Source organism: Serpula lacrymans (genome assembly GCF_000218685.1).
Source record: "Serpula lacrymans var. lacrymans S7.9 unplaced genomic scaffold SERLAscaffold_4, whole genome shotgun sequence".
NCBI classification, from domain to species: domain Eukaryota; kingdom Fungi; phylum Basidiomycota; class Agaricomycetes; order Boletales; family Serpulaceae; genus Serpula; species Serpula lacrymans.
Genome location: NW_006763293.1, coordinates 1,503,383 through 1,521,084, shown reverse-complemented (window position 1 = coordinate 1,521,084; position 17,702 = coordinate 1,503,383). Strand labels below are relative to the sequence as shown.

The following is a 17,702-nucleotide window of genomic DNA, read 5'->3' as shown; positions in this document are numbered from 1 at the left end:
TCACCTTTCTGGCGCTCAGCTTCTCCAAGAACATGATCAGAGGCAAATGTTCCGACGTCTGATTGATCCCGGCATATTTCGCCCCAATTCAAAAGAGGTTGCTTTTGTATCATTAAAAGTACTAGTGCACTGTTTTCGTGTGACGCTGGAAAAGCCGTTCATACCTACTTCTCTAGACACTCTTGACATTGGCGGAGAATCTGCTTCGTGAACCAGATAATCTCAAATTTCAGCAGTTCAAGGCTACAAACGATACAATCAGACGACGTTTGATAGAACCGAAAGGGACTCTCGAATATGCCATCGCAGTCCGTAAATCACTACTAGTATAACTTTTAATGCAGCTGACTCAAAATCTCTTTTGCATCCCAATGTTACCTAGCTTGGATTTCGCCCTGATGTATGTGAGAATATGATACAGATGATGATATGTAGCTCATCAACGTACCCTGACAGGTCAAGGAGTTTCAGCCAATATATGTATTCAACCCACGGAAGATGGCAGAGCTAAGGATGGGTGCTGCCATACTGAGGGAAGCCGTCGACCTCGAGTCTCAAAAGCAAGAGCGCGCCCAACGATCTAAAAAGGAGGAAAAAGCTGCAATTGAGGCAGCCGCACAAAATGCAAAGTATTCCGTCATGAAGACCAATATCATTGCTAAAACTAGTATATAGGTGAAACTTGCTTTCCTGGATGACCGCATGACAAAAAAGATGCGCGATCAAAGAGAACGACAACACAGAGAATCTCGAAAAGATGACGGTCCCATGTCACCGTTGACGCCAATTCAAGCATCTTCGCCATCTCCCAGTGTTGACTTGCAAACTGAAATGCCGGGAGTGGGCCAAACACTGACTTCTTCTGATAGAAACGTAGATAGCCCACCTCCTTACAATGATTGATATCTCAACTCATGGGATTTACATAATGTCACTGCAAATGTGTAAATGAATGCTTGGATCTATGTAGCTTTGACCTATACTATTGATAACAAAATTAAGCTTCATGAGAGATCTGAGGAAGTTGTTTGTCCCTCATCTACGAGAAAGGGAACTTGGAGCGGTCCAACTTGGCTGCAGGAGAAGTAGAAGGCAAGTGAGGGCGAGATAGTGTAGGAAACTGTGACAACGTTCGAAGCGAACTACTAACGGATGTTTCAGGTTCCCTAGGGGTCGTTGAAACTGCTACTCATTAGGTTTTGAATAAAAAATTTCCAGTAATTATATAGACCAACCTGTACCTTGATCATACGCCCTGGCTCGTTGCAGCACCAGGCTTTCCCTTCGGTTGTGCGAAGTAATAGGCTTCGGCGTTGGCTGATCACGATTACTATTAGTAACAGGGCGGATAGGCAACCTTGTTGGCAGAATGGTTGATCTAGGACGGCCTGGTGGCGATGTTGGCGATGTGGGGCTTCTAGCTGGCTGCTGAGGGAGAGTAAGCGTCACGTTTCTTCGAAGATCTGATTTCAGAAAAGTGGGACCATTGGCAGCCTTTGTAGCTGAAGCATTTCTGTGCGATTCTATAATCGCTGAAGGCCCCAACAGCGCTCCATACGACCTGGTGAGCGGCAATGGACGCTGCCCAGTACTTCGTGAAGGCGACGTAGGAGGTTCAGTAGTTGAGCTCGATGACACAGCTTCCGAGTCTGGTCGCGGGAATGTCGGCAAATTCGAAACAAGGGTTGGTCGGTGGCTGACAGTACCAGAACGGCCACGAATTGTCCTGGATAGCAAGCCTTCCGTCGAATGTGATGGGCGAAGGCGAGTAGTCTCGGGTAACGGTTTGTCAATACTCATTTGGGTAAACAAATTCAGGTCTTGAGTATACCCACTAGGGGTCCAGACGACATCATCTCGGAAAACCTCGAAATGTAAATGATGGTGCGTTTTAATTTGCCTCTTTGCCAGTGGACGTTCCTCTTTCATGACAGCTGTATGGAGGTCGGAATGAGTCTTTCTAGATCTTCTGGAGGTGCCATTTCTGATATTTTTGGAATCAAATACTGGGGCACTCGTATCTAAGACAGGGGCCGAAGGATATATCTCAATGAAGGGATACACGGCAGGATCTGAACAAGCTGTTCGTCAAAAAGACGTTAGAAATATCAAAAGCTATTGACGACACCAACATAGCTCAAAAGCTGGATAGCGCGCTGGAAGCCGAGTAGTAATAGAGGCTGATACCACACCATCGCCTTCCACAGGTATTGAACGGTAAATTTCAAAATGAGGATAGACCGGGGGATCTGGATACCACATTGATCAATAAGGCACCAATGATGGATAAAGAGAACACGTACAGAGTTCGATGATGGGGTAACACGCGGGTAATCTCGTTGAAATTGGCTCTATCTCCCTGGTTGTGACCGTTGTGTCTATTCCCGCTGATAAACTGGGATATATGTCGAAGTGAGGATAAACGGCTGGATCTACATCAAATAGATTTAGTTATGAGTGATGTATTTAGTGTTTTTACTTACAGATATTAAAAGTAGGGTATTTTAATTCCAGTGAAATCGAAGGTCGGTCGAGTATTGAACTACTGTTCGGAACTTCTTGTTTCCGGGGACCTGGATATAAGTCAAAATACGGATAGACCGCAGGGTCTAGAAACTATTAGGACCAAAGTGACCCCGTAACCAATTACAGAACATAGAGCTTACAGATGACAAGTGTCGGGTACAGTGTTTTCACTCCTACACGTATTTCAGGTCGGCGCTTGTTGGGCTGAGGAGAGACAGGAGGGTAGAGCTCAATGTTGGGATAGACAGTGGGATCTGGAGAAAAAAACTTTCAGTATGAAATGAAAGCTATCATATTGACTGCTTACAAGGATTAACATTTGGATAGTAAGATGGAAGTTTGGTAGGCAGCTCTCGGGCATTGAACTGGTTGTAATGATAGGTAAGTTTCGTTCCTTCAACGGGAAGACTCGATTTTGGTTGAGGCAAGAAGAGTGAGACATCTGCAGCCAGTACAGAGGGATACAGCTCAAAGGCTGGATAGATAGCGGGATCTGTTTCTCAATGAATCAGATATTCTGACAAGATGATAGACAGGGATCAAAACCCATACAAAGATTAAAATTAGGATAAGTCATATCTAAACGAACGCTGAGCAGATCCGACTTGCGATAGTCGGTATTCATAGGGGGAGATGCAACTTCGATAACCCTTGGATAGATGTCAAAGTTTGGATAGACAGAAGGGTCTGGCATGATGTCAGAATATGATGTACACTTGATGTTAGGTACCCACAGATATCAAAAACAGGATAAGCGGTGTGAATTTTCACATTTAACGATCCATCATCCATTTCCTTGTCGACAGTGGAAGAAGTAGACTGGCCAAGCTTGGGATACGGTTCTACGAAGGGATATACCGAAGGGTCTGACACAAGGTGAATTGCAATTCCTGAATAAAAAGAAGTAAAAAGTTGACACACATAGATCAAACAACGGGTAATGAACAGCTAGCTTGACTGTGACGGCTTGGACGTTACTTGCTGTAGGAGAGGAAGCGATGCCACTTGGGTGCTCTATCTTCTGGCCATAATCTAGAGAGGCATCAAGATAAGCTTTAAATGCACTCGACAGACGAAAATTGGGGAGTGATAATGGAAGTGGTGTTCTACTCCGGTCACAAAATCATGGGGGAAGAATGAAAATATCAATTTACGTTTAACATCGATGAAGCTGTGCTTGAATGCAGGATCTGTGGAGAAAGGTTAGATAGAGACTGAACTCTAACGACGTGAACACACTGACAGATGTCAAAGTCCGGATATTGTGATGTTCGGACCTTGTCCCGCTGTGGCTGCAATGTTTCAGGACAGAGAACATGATATGGCGAGACAAATGGGTAAACGGAGGGGTCTAATAGGCATTTTTAGTAAGTCAGGGTTTGAGACGAAGTTAAAGATAGCATACACAAATCAAACCACGGGTAATGTGCAGGTAGTCGCACGGAGCTGTGGCGCTCCTCTGAATGAGTAGCAGGATAAATCACGTCCAAGTTGAAAGGATATTGGGCAGGATCTGGATTCATCATCGTATCAACTAATTAAATATGAGCAAATTCTATACTTACAAATATCGAACACGGGATACCCTGGTCTTAGGGATATGTCAATGTGTTCCTTCGGTTTCAATTCGGATAAACTTTGCTGCGATTTTTTCTCTCCTGCTCGGAATACTGGTGGATACAAGTCGAAGTGAGGATAGACCGCAGGATCTGGTCAATCGAAAGTTTGATATCATTGATAGAATCATAAGTCAGGAAACAGCGACTTACAAATATTCAATGAAGGGTAATGCATATGAGAGTCAACGAGCTGAGAACCAGCAGGCTGTAACTTTGTGGCAGACGGGCCTGCTCCAACAATGGCGGGATAGAGATCAAAATTAGGATACGCATCAGGACCTGCGGTCGTAAGTCAGGTGAAGTTACCATCGGTACAGGGTGAATATCTTACAATTTTTGAGGTTTTGATATTTACTGTAACTCCCTTCCACTAAGGCAACAGGTTGTGCTTTTTTCATAGAAACATCCCCAGCTGAAGCAGGATAGAGGTCAAAATGTGGATATACGTCAGGATCTGTCGTCATAAGTCAGGTAAGACTTTCCGCTGATACGGAGTGAATATCTCACATATTTTGAAGTTTGGATATATGCTGCGATATTCCACAATAGGCTGAGAATTTTCAGACGCGACTCCTCCAGCTGGAGCGGGGTAGAGGTCAAAATATGGATATACGTCAGGATCTGTCGTCACAAGTCAGGTAAAACTTTCCGCTGATGCAGAGTGAATATCTCACATATTTTGAAGTTTGGATATATGCTGCGATATTCCACAATAGGCTGAGAATGTTCAGACGCGACTCCTCCAGCTGGAGCAGGATAGAGGTCAAAATGTGGATATACGTCAGGATCTGTCGTCACAAGTCAGGTAAAGCTTTTCGCCGATACAGAGTGAATATCTCACATATTTTGAAGTTTGGATATGTGCTGCGACTTTCCACAATAGGCTGAAAATTCTCAGACGCGACTCCTCCAGCTGGAGCGGGATAGAGGTCAAAATATGGATATACATAAGGATCTTTGTTATGTCAGTGGAACCACTCGAGAAAAAAGTAATGCAACTATCTCACATATTTTGAGATTTGGATATCTACCGAAAACATCTCCCGAAGCGTCCGTTGTTGTAGGCTTAACTGTAACACTCTTGCTGCGTTCAATATAAGGCCAAACATGGGGCCAGGGGGTACCTTTCCAGGGGTCAGTGAGATGGGTAGCAGATGCTGCCGCCACAGCTCGCAACTCGGTTGGGGCATCAGTATCATCGAGCATACGCTGCCCCAGATCAGGAGAAGGTAAGCGACTGCAATCTGACGCTACAGAATACCAGTCATTGTCAGGAGGTCCCCAGCTGGTTGCAGTGGAAGGCGTAGGAGGATAGTCGTCGACCATACGTTGGCCAAGATCAGGAGAAGGGAGTCGAATGATGTTCGAGATAACCGACATCCAATCGTCGTCGGGAGGACCCCAGCTTGTAGCCGTCGTCGGAGTTAAGACCATAGATCCTTCTAACCTGCGATCGAGGTGTACCGATGGGACACGAAATGGAGACAATGGCGACTCAGGTAGGTCGCTGGGAGGTCCCATTGAAGAGATAGACCAACTAAAATCATCTAAGTTGAGTTCAGGGATAGATACAACACCTTCACCCTCCTGCGGCGAGTCATTCAAAACCTCTGAGGCCGGTACATCTTCTGCTCCCATGCTAAGCTGATAAGCGGATATGAGTGGTGTTGGTGCCAGCCTAGCACTCGCTCTCCATGTATTTACACGTCTTTCTAGATCTACATGACTCGATTGCGGTGCAGCGGACTGAGGGATCGGTGACAGCGCATGCGTAAGTTGAACAGCGGGCGGTGAAATATCAACATGTTGCGATGGTTTGGGACCAGAAAGGAGGGAAAGTGTGTCCAGACGATCGACAAGTGAGAGTTTTCTGGGAACATGGCGAGTGGCATTGGATTTAGCAACCGAATGCTGCACTACGGAGTTGTTTTCCGATCGTTCGTCACTGCCGTGCCCTTCGGCAAAGGTAGTCCGGCTATCACCTCGCCAGTGAGAAGGATGAATCTGAGAATGCTCCATAACATCTGCGGCGTCCCGTAAAGACGCAGAGATCCAAGCATCATACCATCGGGCTTTTGCTGCATCGATGTCGAATTCTATTCGGCCACTGATAGGCAACTGGTGGTTAATAGTTGATGGGGAACGTGCTTCGAAAAGGTGACCCCATAGATACTGCCACGAGTCATCAGAGATACGAGGTGTCATGGTGATCCCGTTTTCACTAATGTGAAGATAGAGACACAGGCCAGCAGTGCTAGGGAAACTAAACTCGCGAGCAATGGCAGTAAGCTGTCCATACATCTGATGGTATGGGTTAGAAAAGCTTTAGACGAATTCACGACCAACACACGCACAGTGGGAAAGAGGGGCATCAGAATTCCCTGGGACAAGCGCTCTCGTGGTCCCAGAGATGAAACATGCCTATGATCTGGAGGAAAGTCTGGGGGAGGAACAACGACAACCAAATGCCTCGACACTCGGTGAAGAGAACGATCGCGAGTGTCGCGTAAACCGGTATTATGATAAGCCAACGTCGAGGTTCTTCGCAATTGGGATCCTGGTCGCTCGGGCGGTGATATCAATGAATGAGAAATCCCCGAGTCGTATTCTCCTCCCGTTCCTACGGGACCTGCCAGTGGTGTAGTCGTCAGCTGCGAATCAAGCTCAGTCTCAGGTGGAGTTAGCGGCGTAATATGCTTGATATAATCGTAGACAGGCATTTTGTGAAATGGAGGGGCCGTGAAACGAGACATCCTCTGGCTCTTGTAATTTGAGGATATGCCAATATCAGCCTATTAATGGTCTGTGAAAAAACCGTGAGTGGAGTGAAAACGAAAGGTTAGTAATGGCCAGCACTATAGAGTTATGTGAAGGTGAAGAGGTTTCACAGCGAATGATTGGATCACGAAAACAGTGCAAGTCCGAGTCACCACGACGACCGACGGGGCGTGTAAAAAACAGCATCTTTGGGAAAGCAACGAACTGATTGGGGAATTGTGAGGTACGGTGCATGTCTTGGTTGGACATATCTTCCCGAACTGTCCCGCTAGAGGAAACCCAATAGCTAAGCATTCGCATCGGTATCAAAGCCCACCTGTGGGCCGAGTGCCATTAAAGCCGGATAAAGGTGTATCCCCCTTGCATCTCCCAGAAATATCTTAGCTATGTCCCAAGTTAGATATGGATAGCTGAAATGAAAAAATCCAGATGTTTACAACGAGATAACAGCAATATGGATAGTCCATGGTTGCAGAGAAAAGAGATCAGTTCTGGTCAAGTCTGGTTAGGCCACGTGCATTCCATGTGCCGTAGCGGAACGGAGGTATAGGCCACTTGCATGGGATGTAAGCATTATTGAGTGTAATCCTTCATTAGCGTCGCTCGTGGCCCATTAACCAGCCAGTTCTCGCCATTGAACTACCATCCACATGGAAAGCAAATTGGTCCAGTTTTCTTCTCTGAGTCAGAAGGACAAAGCGCCTGCTTATCTGTCTCTTATCCCCGAAGTACTTTCTCAGTCAGATCAGCCGGCCATCGCTGCAAATTTGCACACCCTTGTAGACACCGTCGTCAACCAGGAGAGCGTCGGTCTTGTAATTGGGAGACAGGTATTGTCAGAAATCGTCAAAAACCTTGAGGCAGGAGCAATCCCCAGCTCTGGACTGCGAAAGCGCATAGTCGAGGACACTCTTGCCACCATCCAACCGCACATTGTCAGCTATGAAGAGCAAGTAAGCTTTTACTCGCCCTCCATACGAAGTTTGACTTACACAATTTCCATTAGGTTAACTCTCTCCGATACCAATTAGCCGATCTCCTCGAATCTGAAGAAGAATGGAGTGAAGCGGCTCGTGTCCTGATGGGCATTTCCGTGGACTCTGGCCAAAGGTTCATCTAAATTTCTCCTTGCTGCTATCTGATATATATTTGACAGTTCATACGAAACAGAGCACTTCCAGATGAAGAAAAACTTCGACTTTACATTCGTATTGTCAGGCTACTACTAGAAGAGGAAGATTCTGTACAGGCGGAAACATACTACAATCGTGCTGCCTCAGTCGTTCATTCGACGAACGATAAGGAAACCCTCCTCCAGTTCAAGTTGTGTCAAGCCAGGATCAGTGATTATGCTCGCAAATTCCTTGAAGCCGCTATGCGGTATCACGAGCTCAGCTGGGTCGCAGAAATTGACGAAGAGGAAAGAAGAGAAATACTGTAAGCACTTCTTCCTCTTTTCTCATCTAATGATAAACGTGGATAACAACTCTACACACAGGTCAGCCGCCGTCACATGTGCTGTTCTTGCTCCAGCAGGACCCAATCGCTCTCGAGTTTTAGCCTCTCTTTACAGAGATGAACGATCGGCTGAACTACCCACTTTCAACATCCTGTCCAAAATGTTCCTAGACCATATCTTACGCCCAGCAGAAATAAAATCTTTCGAAGAGAAACTCAGACCGCATCAGCTTGCCAAAATAGCCATATCTTCCAATGACCAACTCGCGTCAACGATTGATGACGACGATTTGAGCGAACCCAATGCGAGCACGCGGAGAGGACCCGCTACCGTCCTGGATCGCGCCGTTATGGAACACAATCTTCTCGCAAGCTCAAAAATATACAATAACATTACTTTTCGTGGGCTCGGCGGGCTCCTGGATCTGACCCCTGGTGCTGCGGAAACCATGGCCCGGAAAATGATTGAACAAGGCCGCCTCAAAGGCTTTATCGACCAGGTAGATAAACTCATTTGGTTTGATGATGGGAAAGAGGAAGACGACGCACAAGGCAAGGCGGGTGGCCTGGGAGACGTTGAGCAGAGTACCGAAGATACTGGTGCTCCGTTTACTAAACGTTGGGATATGCAGATCCGGATGACAGCAGCTAATGTAAGCAGTACAATAAAGAGAATCACTAGTGTCTCATTTACTTTTCTAGGTCGACTCGATTGTTCAACATTTAGCGGAGAAGGGCCTGGTCAATATGGTGGATGTAGCAGCGTAATATTTGTATGATATCCGTGTACAGTCTTCGTAACAATTGTAAATGATATGATGCATGCAACTGGTGTCCATATTGATACACGGATTGATATATATTACGGTGGTCCAGACTCCAATTTTCTTCGCTTTTTCGCCCTCTCGCGCTTAGTTTCTAATTCGTGCCATTCTCCTTCAAGAGTGGAGAGCCTATACTGAAGATTAGCTAGAGTTATTAGCGATTGATATTATTACACGAACCCGACAGGTAACGCCGCTGGTGGGTCTTCAGTTATAAAGTATGGAGTCTCGAGCGCTTGAGATGCGCTGACTCGCTTTGCAGGATCATACGCAAGAAGAAGTTCTGCGAGATCGAGAGCTGCTGGTGACATCCACCTAAAAGCGAGACGTTAACAGCATTCACTTAGATCTCAATACAAACCTCCAACATACCTTTGGAACAGCTCTCTGAAGTGATCAGGTATCACCTCCTTTGGCTTAACAAGCTCGTACCAAGGCAGCTCGGTAACGCCTGGCCATCGCTCTGGCGTCGGAGTGCCGAGTATTTTATAAATTACATCCAGCTGGTGTATCTCGTCATTTCCTTGGAAAATGGGCTTCTTCGTATAGAGCTCCAGCATTATACACCTATGATAATGTCAGCGACTCAGGTAGGACAGTGGGATAAAAATGTATATACCCTGCACTCCACATGTCTACTTCGGGCCCATAGATAGTTGCCCCAAACAAAAGCTCCGGAGGTCTATACCACAATGTGATAACCCTGTTAGTGTAATCGCTGCGGCGACGCTTTTGATAAAATCGAGCGAGTCCAAAATCTGCAAGCTTCAGTTCTCCCTTGTTATTGATAAGGATGTTCGAGCCTTTGATGTCACGATGGACAACTCCTTTGTGATGAAGATATGCCAAGCCGCCAAGCATTTGGCTGCACAGCGACTTCAGATTGGCTTCAGAGAACGAGAACTGGGTCTGTGATAAGACTCCTGTCAAGTCATGATCCATGTATTCAAAAACCATGAAAACTGATCCTGGAAAAAATTTCAAATTTATTGCGTCCGTTGAAGCCTAGCTACTCACCGTTGGAAACCATCATCTCATAAAGTCGCACTATATTTTGATGTCGCAGCGATTGGAGAAGTTTAATTTCGCGCATAGCGGTTACGGGGAAGCCATCTCGTTCGGCCTCCATGCGGATCCTCTTGAGCGCAACATGCAAATTACTGACAGTATTGCGTGCTTTGTAAACCTTTCCGAATGTTCCCTCACCAACTTGGCTGACAATAGCATATAGCTCTTTGTGAGCGACTGCGGAAGGCGTTGAAGGTCTGGGCCGCTCGTCGACATCTCGGTTAACGACCTGCGGCTGTTGGAGAGGAATAATTACGTCGTTATTCTCGGAGTGCTTGGGCAAGCTGGGCTCTGGTTCAGTGTGACGTCGTGGGCTATAAGGAATATCGTGCGGAGGCTCAGCAGGCGCATCATCGGGAACATATACACGGTCTGCAGCATGTACACTGAGAGATGTCTTCACCGATACGGCCTCATGAGTTGGTCCACGTGTAGTATTACTGCGTCGATCGATGTTTTCGTCCTCACGAGTGTGTTTTCCAAAGCCACCACTTGCCACTCGAGGGACAGTTATCACTGGGGATGGTTGCGATGCAAGGTTGTCGTCTTCTTCATCGTCATCACCAGGGAAAAATCTCTTAACCGCAGAGCTAGTTTGACCGATTGGTTTGAAACCAGCTCGTCCTAGAGTTACTGGACGGGCTCTGGGAGTATGGGTCTCCGTAGAACGCTCAGATAATGTACCGGAGCGGATTGACGTTGAAGGAGATGGTGGTGCTTGGGAAACAGCGGACGTAGGCACTATGGAGGGGGGGGGCATTTCAACACCAGAACCCCATTGGGCGTGGGGTGAAGCAGCACGGTTTCGCTTTATAACAATAAATAAAAGTCAGATCCTTTGTGCATCAAATATGAACTTGAACATACATTTACATGTTTCCCATTCGTCTGATTTCTCCCATTTCGACGCGAATCAGGATCCCGAGAGTGAAGCAAGTTGGAACGTTGTTGTAGGCTAGTCTTGGAGATTGATAAGGAAATTTCCTTGATGGAAGTTGCAGGGGGCAAACGATGCTTGGCTCTTGGACGGTCGACAGGGCTTCTGCTAGAACTTCGACTTCGACTTGTGGTAGAGGCAGAGGATATGCTTCGCCGTCTGGGTCGTGCCCGGTGGTCTCGACCACGTTGCGACGAAACAGGAGATCTGGAGTACTCCCTCTCCTGATAACGCCAGGGACGGCCTCTGTCGCTAGGAGTACGACTACGAGGCCTCACCGGACTCGAAGCCCTATGTCGACGCCTAGGAGACACAGACCTCGAGCGTGAGCGAGATCTACGAGAATAATGCGAGTCTGGCGATTGAGAACGAGAGCGCGACGGCGAGCGCACGGCTCGACGTTTCGTTGGAGTTTGTGACTTCTTTGAAGTTGTGTCTCTCCTCTGCCAACTACATGCACATATTCACTAAAAGTTAAAATATGATAAGGGGAAATTACATACTTATTAAGATTGTCTTCCTCCGTCCGCCGCTCCCGCCGTTGCTTGTGTTGATTCTGGTTTTTCTTTCCTCCCTTGTTGTTTCTATTGAACCCGTTATTCCGAGAACCATTATGACCGCGATAACCCTGATCTCCGCTATCTCGCCATGTAGAGCTAGGCTCCCAAGATCGCTCATCGCCGGGCAAATGAGAGACATCTTGCCCTCGACGAGAGCCGCTACGACCTTGGGTTCGGTCCCGTCGTCGTGGCTCCCATCCATTGTCCCTTCGCGCACTTTTCGAGTCATTTTCTCGACGGTCCTCCCTAGGTCGACCATGATCATAAGAGTCTCTATCGCGCCGGTCGTCCAAAGTTGAACGAGTCCATTCCTCCCCCGCATCACCTCTTCGGTCGTCGAGAGTGGCTACCGAATGACCCCATTCATCTCCTGTATCGCCTCGTCGGTCGTCTGAAGGCCATGATTTGTAGTTGCTAGCCCTACCCTCGTAGGAAGCAGAGGTAGCCCACGAATTTGATTCGTAAGTTGAACCTGAATTTTTTTGGTCGTAACTCCTTGTATGCTCTCTTGAGGATACGTGGTGCAAGTCGTTTTTAGTTCGGCTCGAGCGTAAATCAGTATCTCGTGAATCAGACACATCATAGTCGTCTCTACTTCCTCGATGGTAAGTATCGGAGGAATGCGGATAAGTATGACGGTCATAAGATGAACGAGACGATTCACGACGAGAGGAAGTTCCCTCCCTATTCATGTTAAAAGAGCCTTTCCCAGAGGAAGAAGGCTTATAACTGTCTCCGTGGTGAGTGTATGAATGAGAACGTGGATAAACCTCATGGTGTGGGTCGTCGACCCGTGAGACTAAGAGAGGCAGGGATGCCTCGTCGTCTTCGCCCGTACTGGGATGCTGACGTCTAGAACTCTCTTGTGAAGCATGCCGCGGCATTGTAGAAGTAAAACTGTGTGCTGAGATGCTGCAGAAGAGTGAGATGCAGAATGTGGGGGGGAAAGTGTGACGTGGAGGATTGAAAGGAAGGGGAAAGAGGCGACGCCCAGTGATGGACCCGCAGATAGATGAAGCAGCTCAGCAAACTGGAAGCAAAACGGGCGCTCAAATCACACAGCAATACAGGAAACACTGCAGCAAAGAAACGTAGACTGGCCAACGGATATGTGTTGGGAAAGAAAAAGGATGATGCAAAGGTTAGTCGGCCGCACGGAAAACAGCAACGACGAAAGAAAACTTACATAACAGCGAAACGGGAGAGTCAGCAGGGATTCTCGAAGGCAACACCAACCATGAAGGGGTTGCAGTAATTGAGGTCCTCCGGAGGATATGTGGACGGCAGTCCTTTAAGGGGAGAGGTCAAAGCTTGAACTTGGTAAAGTCTTTGTTGTCAATGAGTTGGCCTCAAAAGGTCGCCAGTGCTTGACATGCGAAACTGATTTGAGACACGCCCTCAACGACAAAACAATTCTCCAAACAGTCTTCGCTGGAGCCAAAGATAAGCCCGCCAGTAATATGTTCAATTTCACTGTAATGGGAAGAAATGACGAACAACCTAAGACATAGTACATATGCAATTGTGTGCATGTGGAAAGGTTCCATAGGCTACAGAACGTGAAACCTATCGGCCGAAAACGAAGCTGGAAAAAATACATGTAGATTTTGTGACTTAAGTGTACAGTAGTAACGTAAAACACAGCTCCCCACAATACATTGACAACAGCAACTTCAATCCGAGTCCATTTAAGACTGCTATTGGTTAGGGCATTGTGCTACTAGTTCTTCATCAGCTTGGTCACCGCCTCGTTCCGCAAGCAGCCGAAGAGCACGATCGTATCTTATGAGGAATTGTGTAAAGCCAGCAGGTCGATTTGCGAGCCTCTGTGTGGCTGCAATGTTACGGTCTTTTATTGATTCTGCATTCTGAAATCTTGAGAAGAGCCTCTCACGATGCACAGGTGCAAAAAGCTACAAAAATAACGTTTTAGTTATGTTAGCCGTGTTTAGTTTGGGAGAAAGGAAGCGTACCTTGATCGTCGTATCAATACCGCTCACAGCGATGAGTGGGAGGTGTGGATGTCCCTCTATGACATTCACCACACTGCCATCTCCCTCGAGTATATCAACCAGTTTTCCGTCGGATTTGTGCCAGATGAAGAAATTGCCATCATCAGAGCCCGAAGCCACGTATTCATCGTATGGTCCAAGGAAATTAACTGTTTTGTAACAATTTTCAATATGCATAGAGTCTATCACGAAACTTTTCGCTCACCATCCTTCACTGTTTCAATGTTACAGTGCCCCTCAAAGCGTGAACGTGGATATATGACTGGCACACTCTTATGTGCCGTGGAATCAAAAACTGTCCTTTCCTCTTCAGTTTCTTCAGGTTCCATCTCATCGTTTTCTTCATCTTCATCGTCATCGTCATCGTCATCGTCATCGTCCATGATGATGTCTTCTGACCCAGATGAAAATATCGCTGCTAACTCCTCCGCAGCATTTGCCGTCGGAATGTGTTGAGCTGCTGGGCTACTAGATCCAGATGAAGATCCATCTCGTTTACTTTTATGTGTATTCGAGGGTAGCATAGCTGGTGTTTTCTCCCTTTCCGCAACAGGCTCGTCCCTAGTAGAGTACAAATAAACGGCATCTGCGCTATACGCTGCATGTGCAAGTGCATTTTTGAGTCAAAGAAAGCACACCAAATTCTCGCAACTTACAAAGAAGTACCTACTCAAGGGTCAGTATCAGTGAAATTTCTTTCTCGAGAATATTGACACATACCTCATGGCCATTCCATGCTGACATTTTCGCACCCGTTATATGCTCAGTCCCTCTTCTTTCATTCCGAGCCCTGGATCGCCTTCCAAACCGTCTCACACAAGTTGTCACGTCTTCAGCACGGGGCAACACACCCCATTCCTCCTGGAGAAACCGACCTGTGTGACGCCTATCGAATAAATAAGCCTATCGTTACAAGTTATCCGTGGAATATGTAGCAAATTTGCATGAAGGTCGCTTGAGTTATGAAGGTACAGGTAGAAATCAACTCTACTCACATATGGAGACTCACCTCCGACCACAAATTGATAAGGGGTCAAGGGAGACAGTGCGATAGTGGACAAAGCGTGTGGAAGCTTGACAAGTGGTGCAGGGCATTGTTCCCCTGAGGTGCAAGAGTGTGGCGGTGTTCGCAGATCATGTTGACGCACTTGTCCATCCTGTATGATAACATTCATGAGGACATAGAACATGCCAGGTGATAGTGTATGGGTACCTCAGCAACGGTAAGAAACAGGTCTGGACTCTCTTCCGTTACAATGCGTTTGGTGCGCTTTGAATGGCAGCGAAGAACCCGGATACAAGATTCGCGAGTACTGTAATTCGTTTTCCCTGTTGACGATGTACCTAAACTCTCGCCAATATCGAAAACACGAACTTGCTTGTCCGCTGCTACAGAAGCTCTATAGTGGATTCGAATGAGGCACAGGTCGTAAATCCAATTCAGCAGAAAAAATCCAGCATCCACTTACATTCTGGTTGAGAAAGGCAGGATTTGCGCGTTGAAGATATTGCCTTTGTGCCCTGTGTTTATGACGGCCTGACAAGCAAAAGGGTACTCCTTTTCCGAGTTTGTGGTCATGTCCATACGCCATACTCGTATACTACAATTCTCCACCCCACATCATAGTCAATATGGGTTACAAGTAGAGTCAACTGATGTACGCACGTAGTATCATCTCCACCAGTTATCAACAATTCCCCATCCTGTGCCCAACTCAGTGCGTTAACACATCTGAACCCCGAGTAAAGTAAGTAAAGCAGTCATCAGTTTGCTGCACTTCTGCGAGGAAAGAATGTTACGGATGTACCCTGTGTGGCCGTTCCTCGAGTCACCTAACACATTCACTCTGTCAAGGGAACCACGTAGGGCATACCCCATCGTCCAGCGCTTCCACTGCTGCGATCGCGATGCAGATGGTAGACTTTGGGCCAAGACATACCGACGAGACCTTTTCACAGGCGAAGAGGGATCTGGAAGCGAGTCGTCGAAGTTTCTCAGTTCCATCAAGACGCTATTGCCAGTTGGGTGTCGACTCAATGATAACTTGAAGTACAGCCATGCATTTTCAATAACTCGAATAACTGCAGTGAAGTGAAGAACCGGACAGTAAAACCAGCTTGCCATATACGTCACTACTGTGGGAAATGTGCAGTTGGCAAGTTCGATGCAAAAGTCACAAACAGTGGATATTATACATGGAAAATCATACATTAATCGACGTGAAAAACGTTGTCAGTTAATGTGCAGAGCAATAACACCGGAGCAAAAGGTTATCTACGGAAATCCAGTGCTCGGACAACGTGGTATTCATATTCATGATATCCTTAGGCAGCAGTTGCGAACCCAACAGCATCCCTACCCAGGTCGTAAACTGTGAAGTAACGTCGCAGGAATACATCACCTGTTCATAGCGTTTAGTAAGGGTCGATTCAAGTGTTAACATATACTTACCAATGATCCACAGAGCACCCCCTGGCAGATTGATATCAAGACCAGTAAAAGCAGAAATACATGTGCCTTGCACATTGAGGATATAATCAGTGCCCTTCAGTGGGTAAGGCTTTCCGCCAAAGTAAAACGACAGCTCAGGTAAACTAGGCACTTTGGCGCAGTCAACTTGATATTGACCATTCCATGACCTCGTTGCACCAATTTGCGTGTTAAGCATCTCCGCAACGTCGGTGGGGAGGGCGATCAAAGAGGTACCTTTAAACAGCTTTAAACAACATAGTATATGATGAAGTAAAGGCACTTACCCGTGTCGATAGCAGCTCCGGTATTCTCGAGATCAAGCTCATCACCACCGAAAGAGACCTTCTCGAGCTCGACTTCCCAGTAAGCCTTACGACGGACAGGAACATAGGTAATGCTACCAGTATAGGCGCTTGAATCAATACCACCGAAGACGGCTTCACCTCCATCATCCTCAGAGGAACCAAGGCGGAAAGAGAACAACGGTTCATCAAGGAGCCCCTGATCAATCATATTGTAAAAGGGAGGCGTGATGTGATTGACTGAGATAGTGTCATAGCCAAGACCCAAGATACCATCGAACCTAGAGTAGTGTCAACAAAATAAAAAAAAGAAGACTTTCGAAAAAAGGCTCACTTTCCAAAGGCAAATGCAAGTCCAGGCTCTTTGGTAGCTTCGGCAAAGTCTTGATGTTGAATGGAAAGATCACCGATCTTCATCGACTCTTGAGAAACAAAGCCCTCCATGGAGCCAGATCCATATTGGATTGAGAACTCTGTACCATTGGCCTTGTATGTTGATGATGATGAAGAGTCATACTTGGTATGCAAGAAACAGGCAATTGAAGTGCACTTCGAACTCGGGACCCACAGATTACTCGACCTAATCACACAAATCCAACGTTAGCGTACGACAATAGTTGAATAAACCCGATACATACCCAGTGTCAAGGATGACTTTGAAAGTCTGAGCAGGAGAACCAAGCGTGATCTCGGTGTAGTATTGCGCATTCATGAAGTCTGAATCAATACATGAGTAAAAGCACGAAGTTAGACACGGCAACACAACTGACTGGTTAAAGGGACCCCGTGGCCACCCTTTACGAGCTCCTCTTGTGTCCAGAAGAGATCACTGTCTTCAGGACGGTCGGGTCGGATGTGACGGCCTGCACCACCCGCGCCCATTAAAGGGAGCTGTTGGTAGGTTGTCTCTGCTCCATACTTCTCTGCTAGGTAGGCGGACTCCAGACCATGGTTAGGAGAAACCTTGGGGAGCTTGTGAAGCTTTAGCTTGTGGACTCCACCTGCAGCGGCAGCGTAAGGAAGGAGGAGCAGGGGAGCGAAAGCGGATAGCAACATTGTGTGGGTTTAGGAAGGAAGGAAGGGGCGCAGCAACACTAAAGAGACAACGGACGAGAACTATATAAATGGGCTGACGTCTGCACCGG

At 46.8% G+C, this 17,702-nt stretch overlaps 4 protein-coding genes across 4 annotated transcripts; 1 reads left to right on the top strand and 3 right to left on the bottom strand.

Moving 5' to 3' along the window:
• Window positions 1-212: 212 nt before the first annotated feature.
• Window positions 213-6,865, bottom strand: SERLADRAFT_413913 (uncharacterized protein; the record flags this gene model as incomplete). The annotated part of the gene is made up of 23 exons (XM_007315581.1): window positions 213-395; window positions 449-1,182; window positions 1,236-1,773; window positions 1,836-2,081; window positions 2,193-2,249; window positions 2,304-2,432; window positions 2,484-2,609; window positions 2,667-2,780; window positions 2,834-3,019; window positions 3,079-3,213; window positions 3,261-3,392; window positions 3,448-3,558; window positions 3,681-3,716; window positions 3,770-3,877; window positions 3,932-4,039; window positions 4,092-4,235; window positions 4,296-4,424; window positions 4,477-4,557; window positions 4,653-4,766; window positions 4,820-4,933; window positions 4,987-5,058; window positions 5,153-6,446; window positions 6,500-6,865. 21 exons carry the CDS (start codon window positions 6,863-6,865, stop codon window positions 1,616-1,618), a joined length of 3,960 nt encoding a protein of 1,319 aa, XP_007315643.1.
• Window positions 6,866-7,501: 636 nt separating this feature from the next.
• SERLADRAFT_461218 (uncharacterized protein) lies at window positions 7,502-11,020 on the top strand (the record flags this gene model as incomplete). Its single annotated transcript, XM_007315580.1, has 9 exons — window positions 7,502-7,876; window positions 7,930-8,033; window positions 8,094-8,360; window positions 8,422-9,034; window positions 9,084-9,334; window positions 9,386-9,520; window positions 9,578-9,772; window positions 9,825-10,173; window positions 10,223-11,020. The coding sequence occupies 5 exons, from the start codon at window positions 7,574-7,576 to the stop codon at window positions 9,147-9,149; spliced, it is 1,353 nt and encodes a 450-aa protein (XP_007315642.1).
• A 2,418-nt stretch (window positions 11,021-13,438) lies between these two features.
• Window positions 13,439-15,661, bottom strand: SERLADRAFT_446788 (uncharacterized protein; the record flags this gene model as incomplete). Its single annotated transcript, XM_007315579.1, has 11 exons — window positions 13,439-13,604; window positions 13,665-13,683; window positions 13,744-13,931; window positions 13,988-14,380; window positions 14,439-14,448; window positions 14,503-14,685; window positions 14,778-14,939; window positions 14,996-15,182; window positions 15,252-15,383; window positions 15,449-15,514; window positions 15,591-15,661. 11 exons carry the CDS (start codon window positions 15,659-15,661, stop codon window positions 13,468-13,470), a joined length of 1,548 nt encoding a protein of 515 aa, XP_007315641.1.
• Window positions 15,662-15,919: 258 nt separating this feature from the next.
• On the bottom strand, window positions 15,920-17,649 carry SERLADRAFT_461213 (uncharacterized protein; the record flags this gene model as incomplete). The annotated part of the gene is made up of 6 exons (XM_007315578.1): window positions 15,920-16,184; window positions 16,235-16,489; window positions 16,540-16,838; window positions 16,892-17,137; window positions 17,196-17,274; window positions 17,328-17,649. The coding sequence occupies 6 exons, from the start codon at window positions 17,611-17,613 to the stop codon at window positions 16,108-16,110; spliced, it is 1,242 nt and encodes a 413-aa protein (XP_007315640.1).
• Window positions 17,650-17,702: the final 53 nt, after the last annotated feature.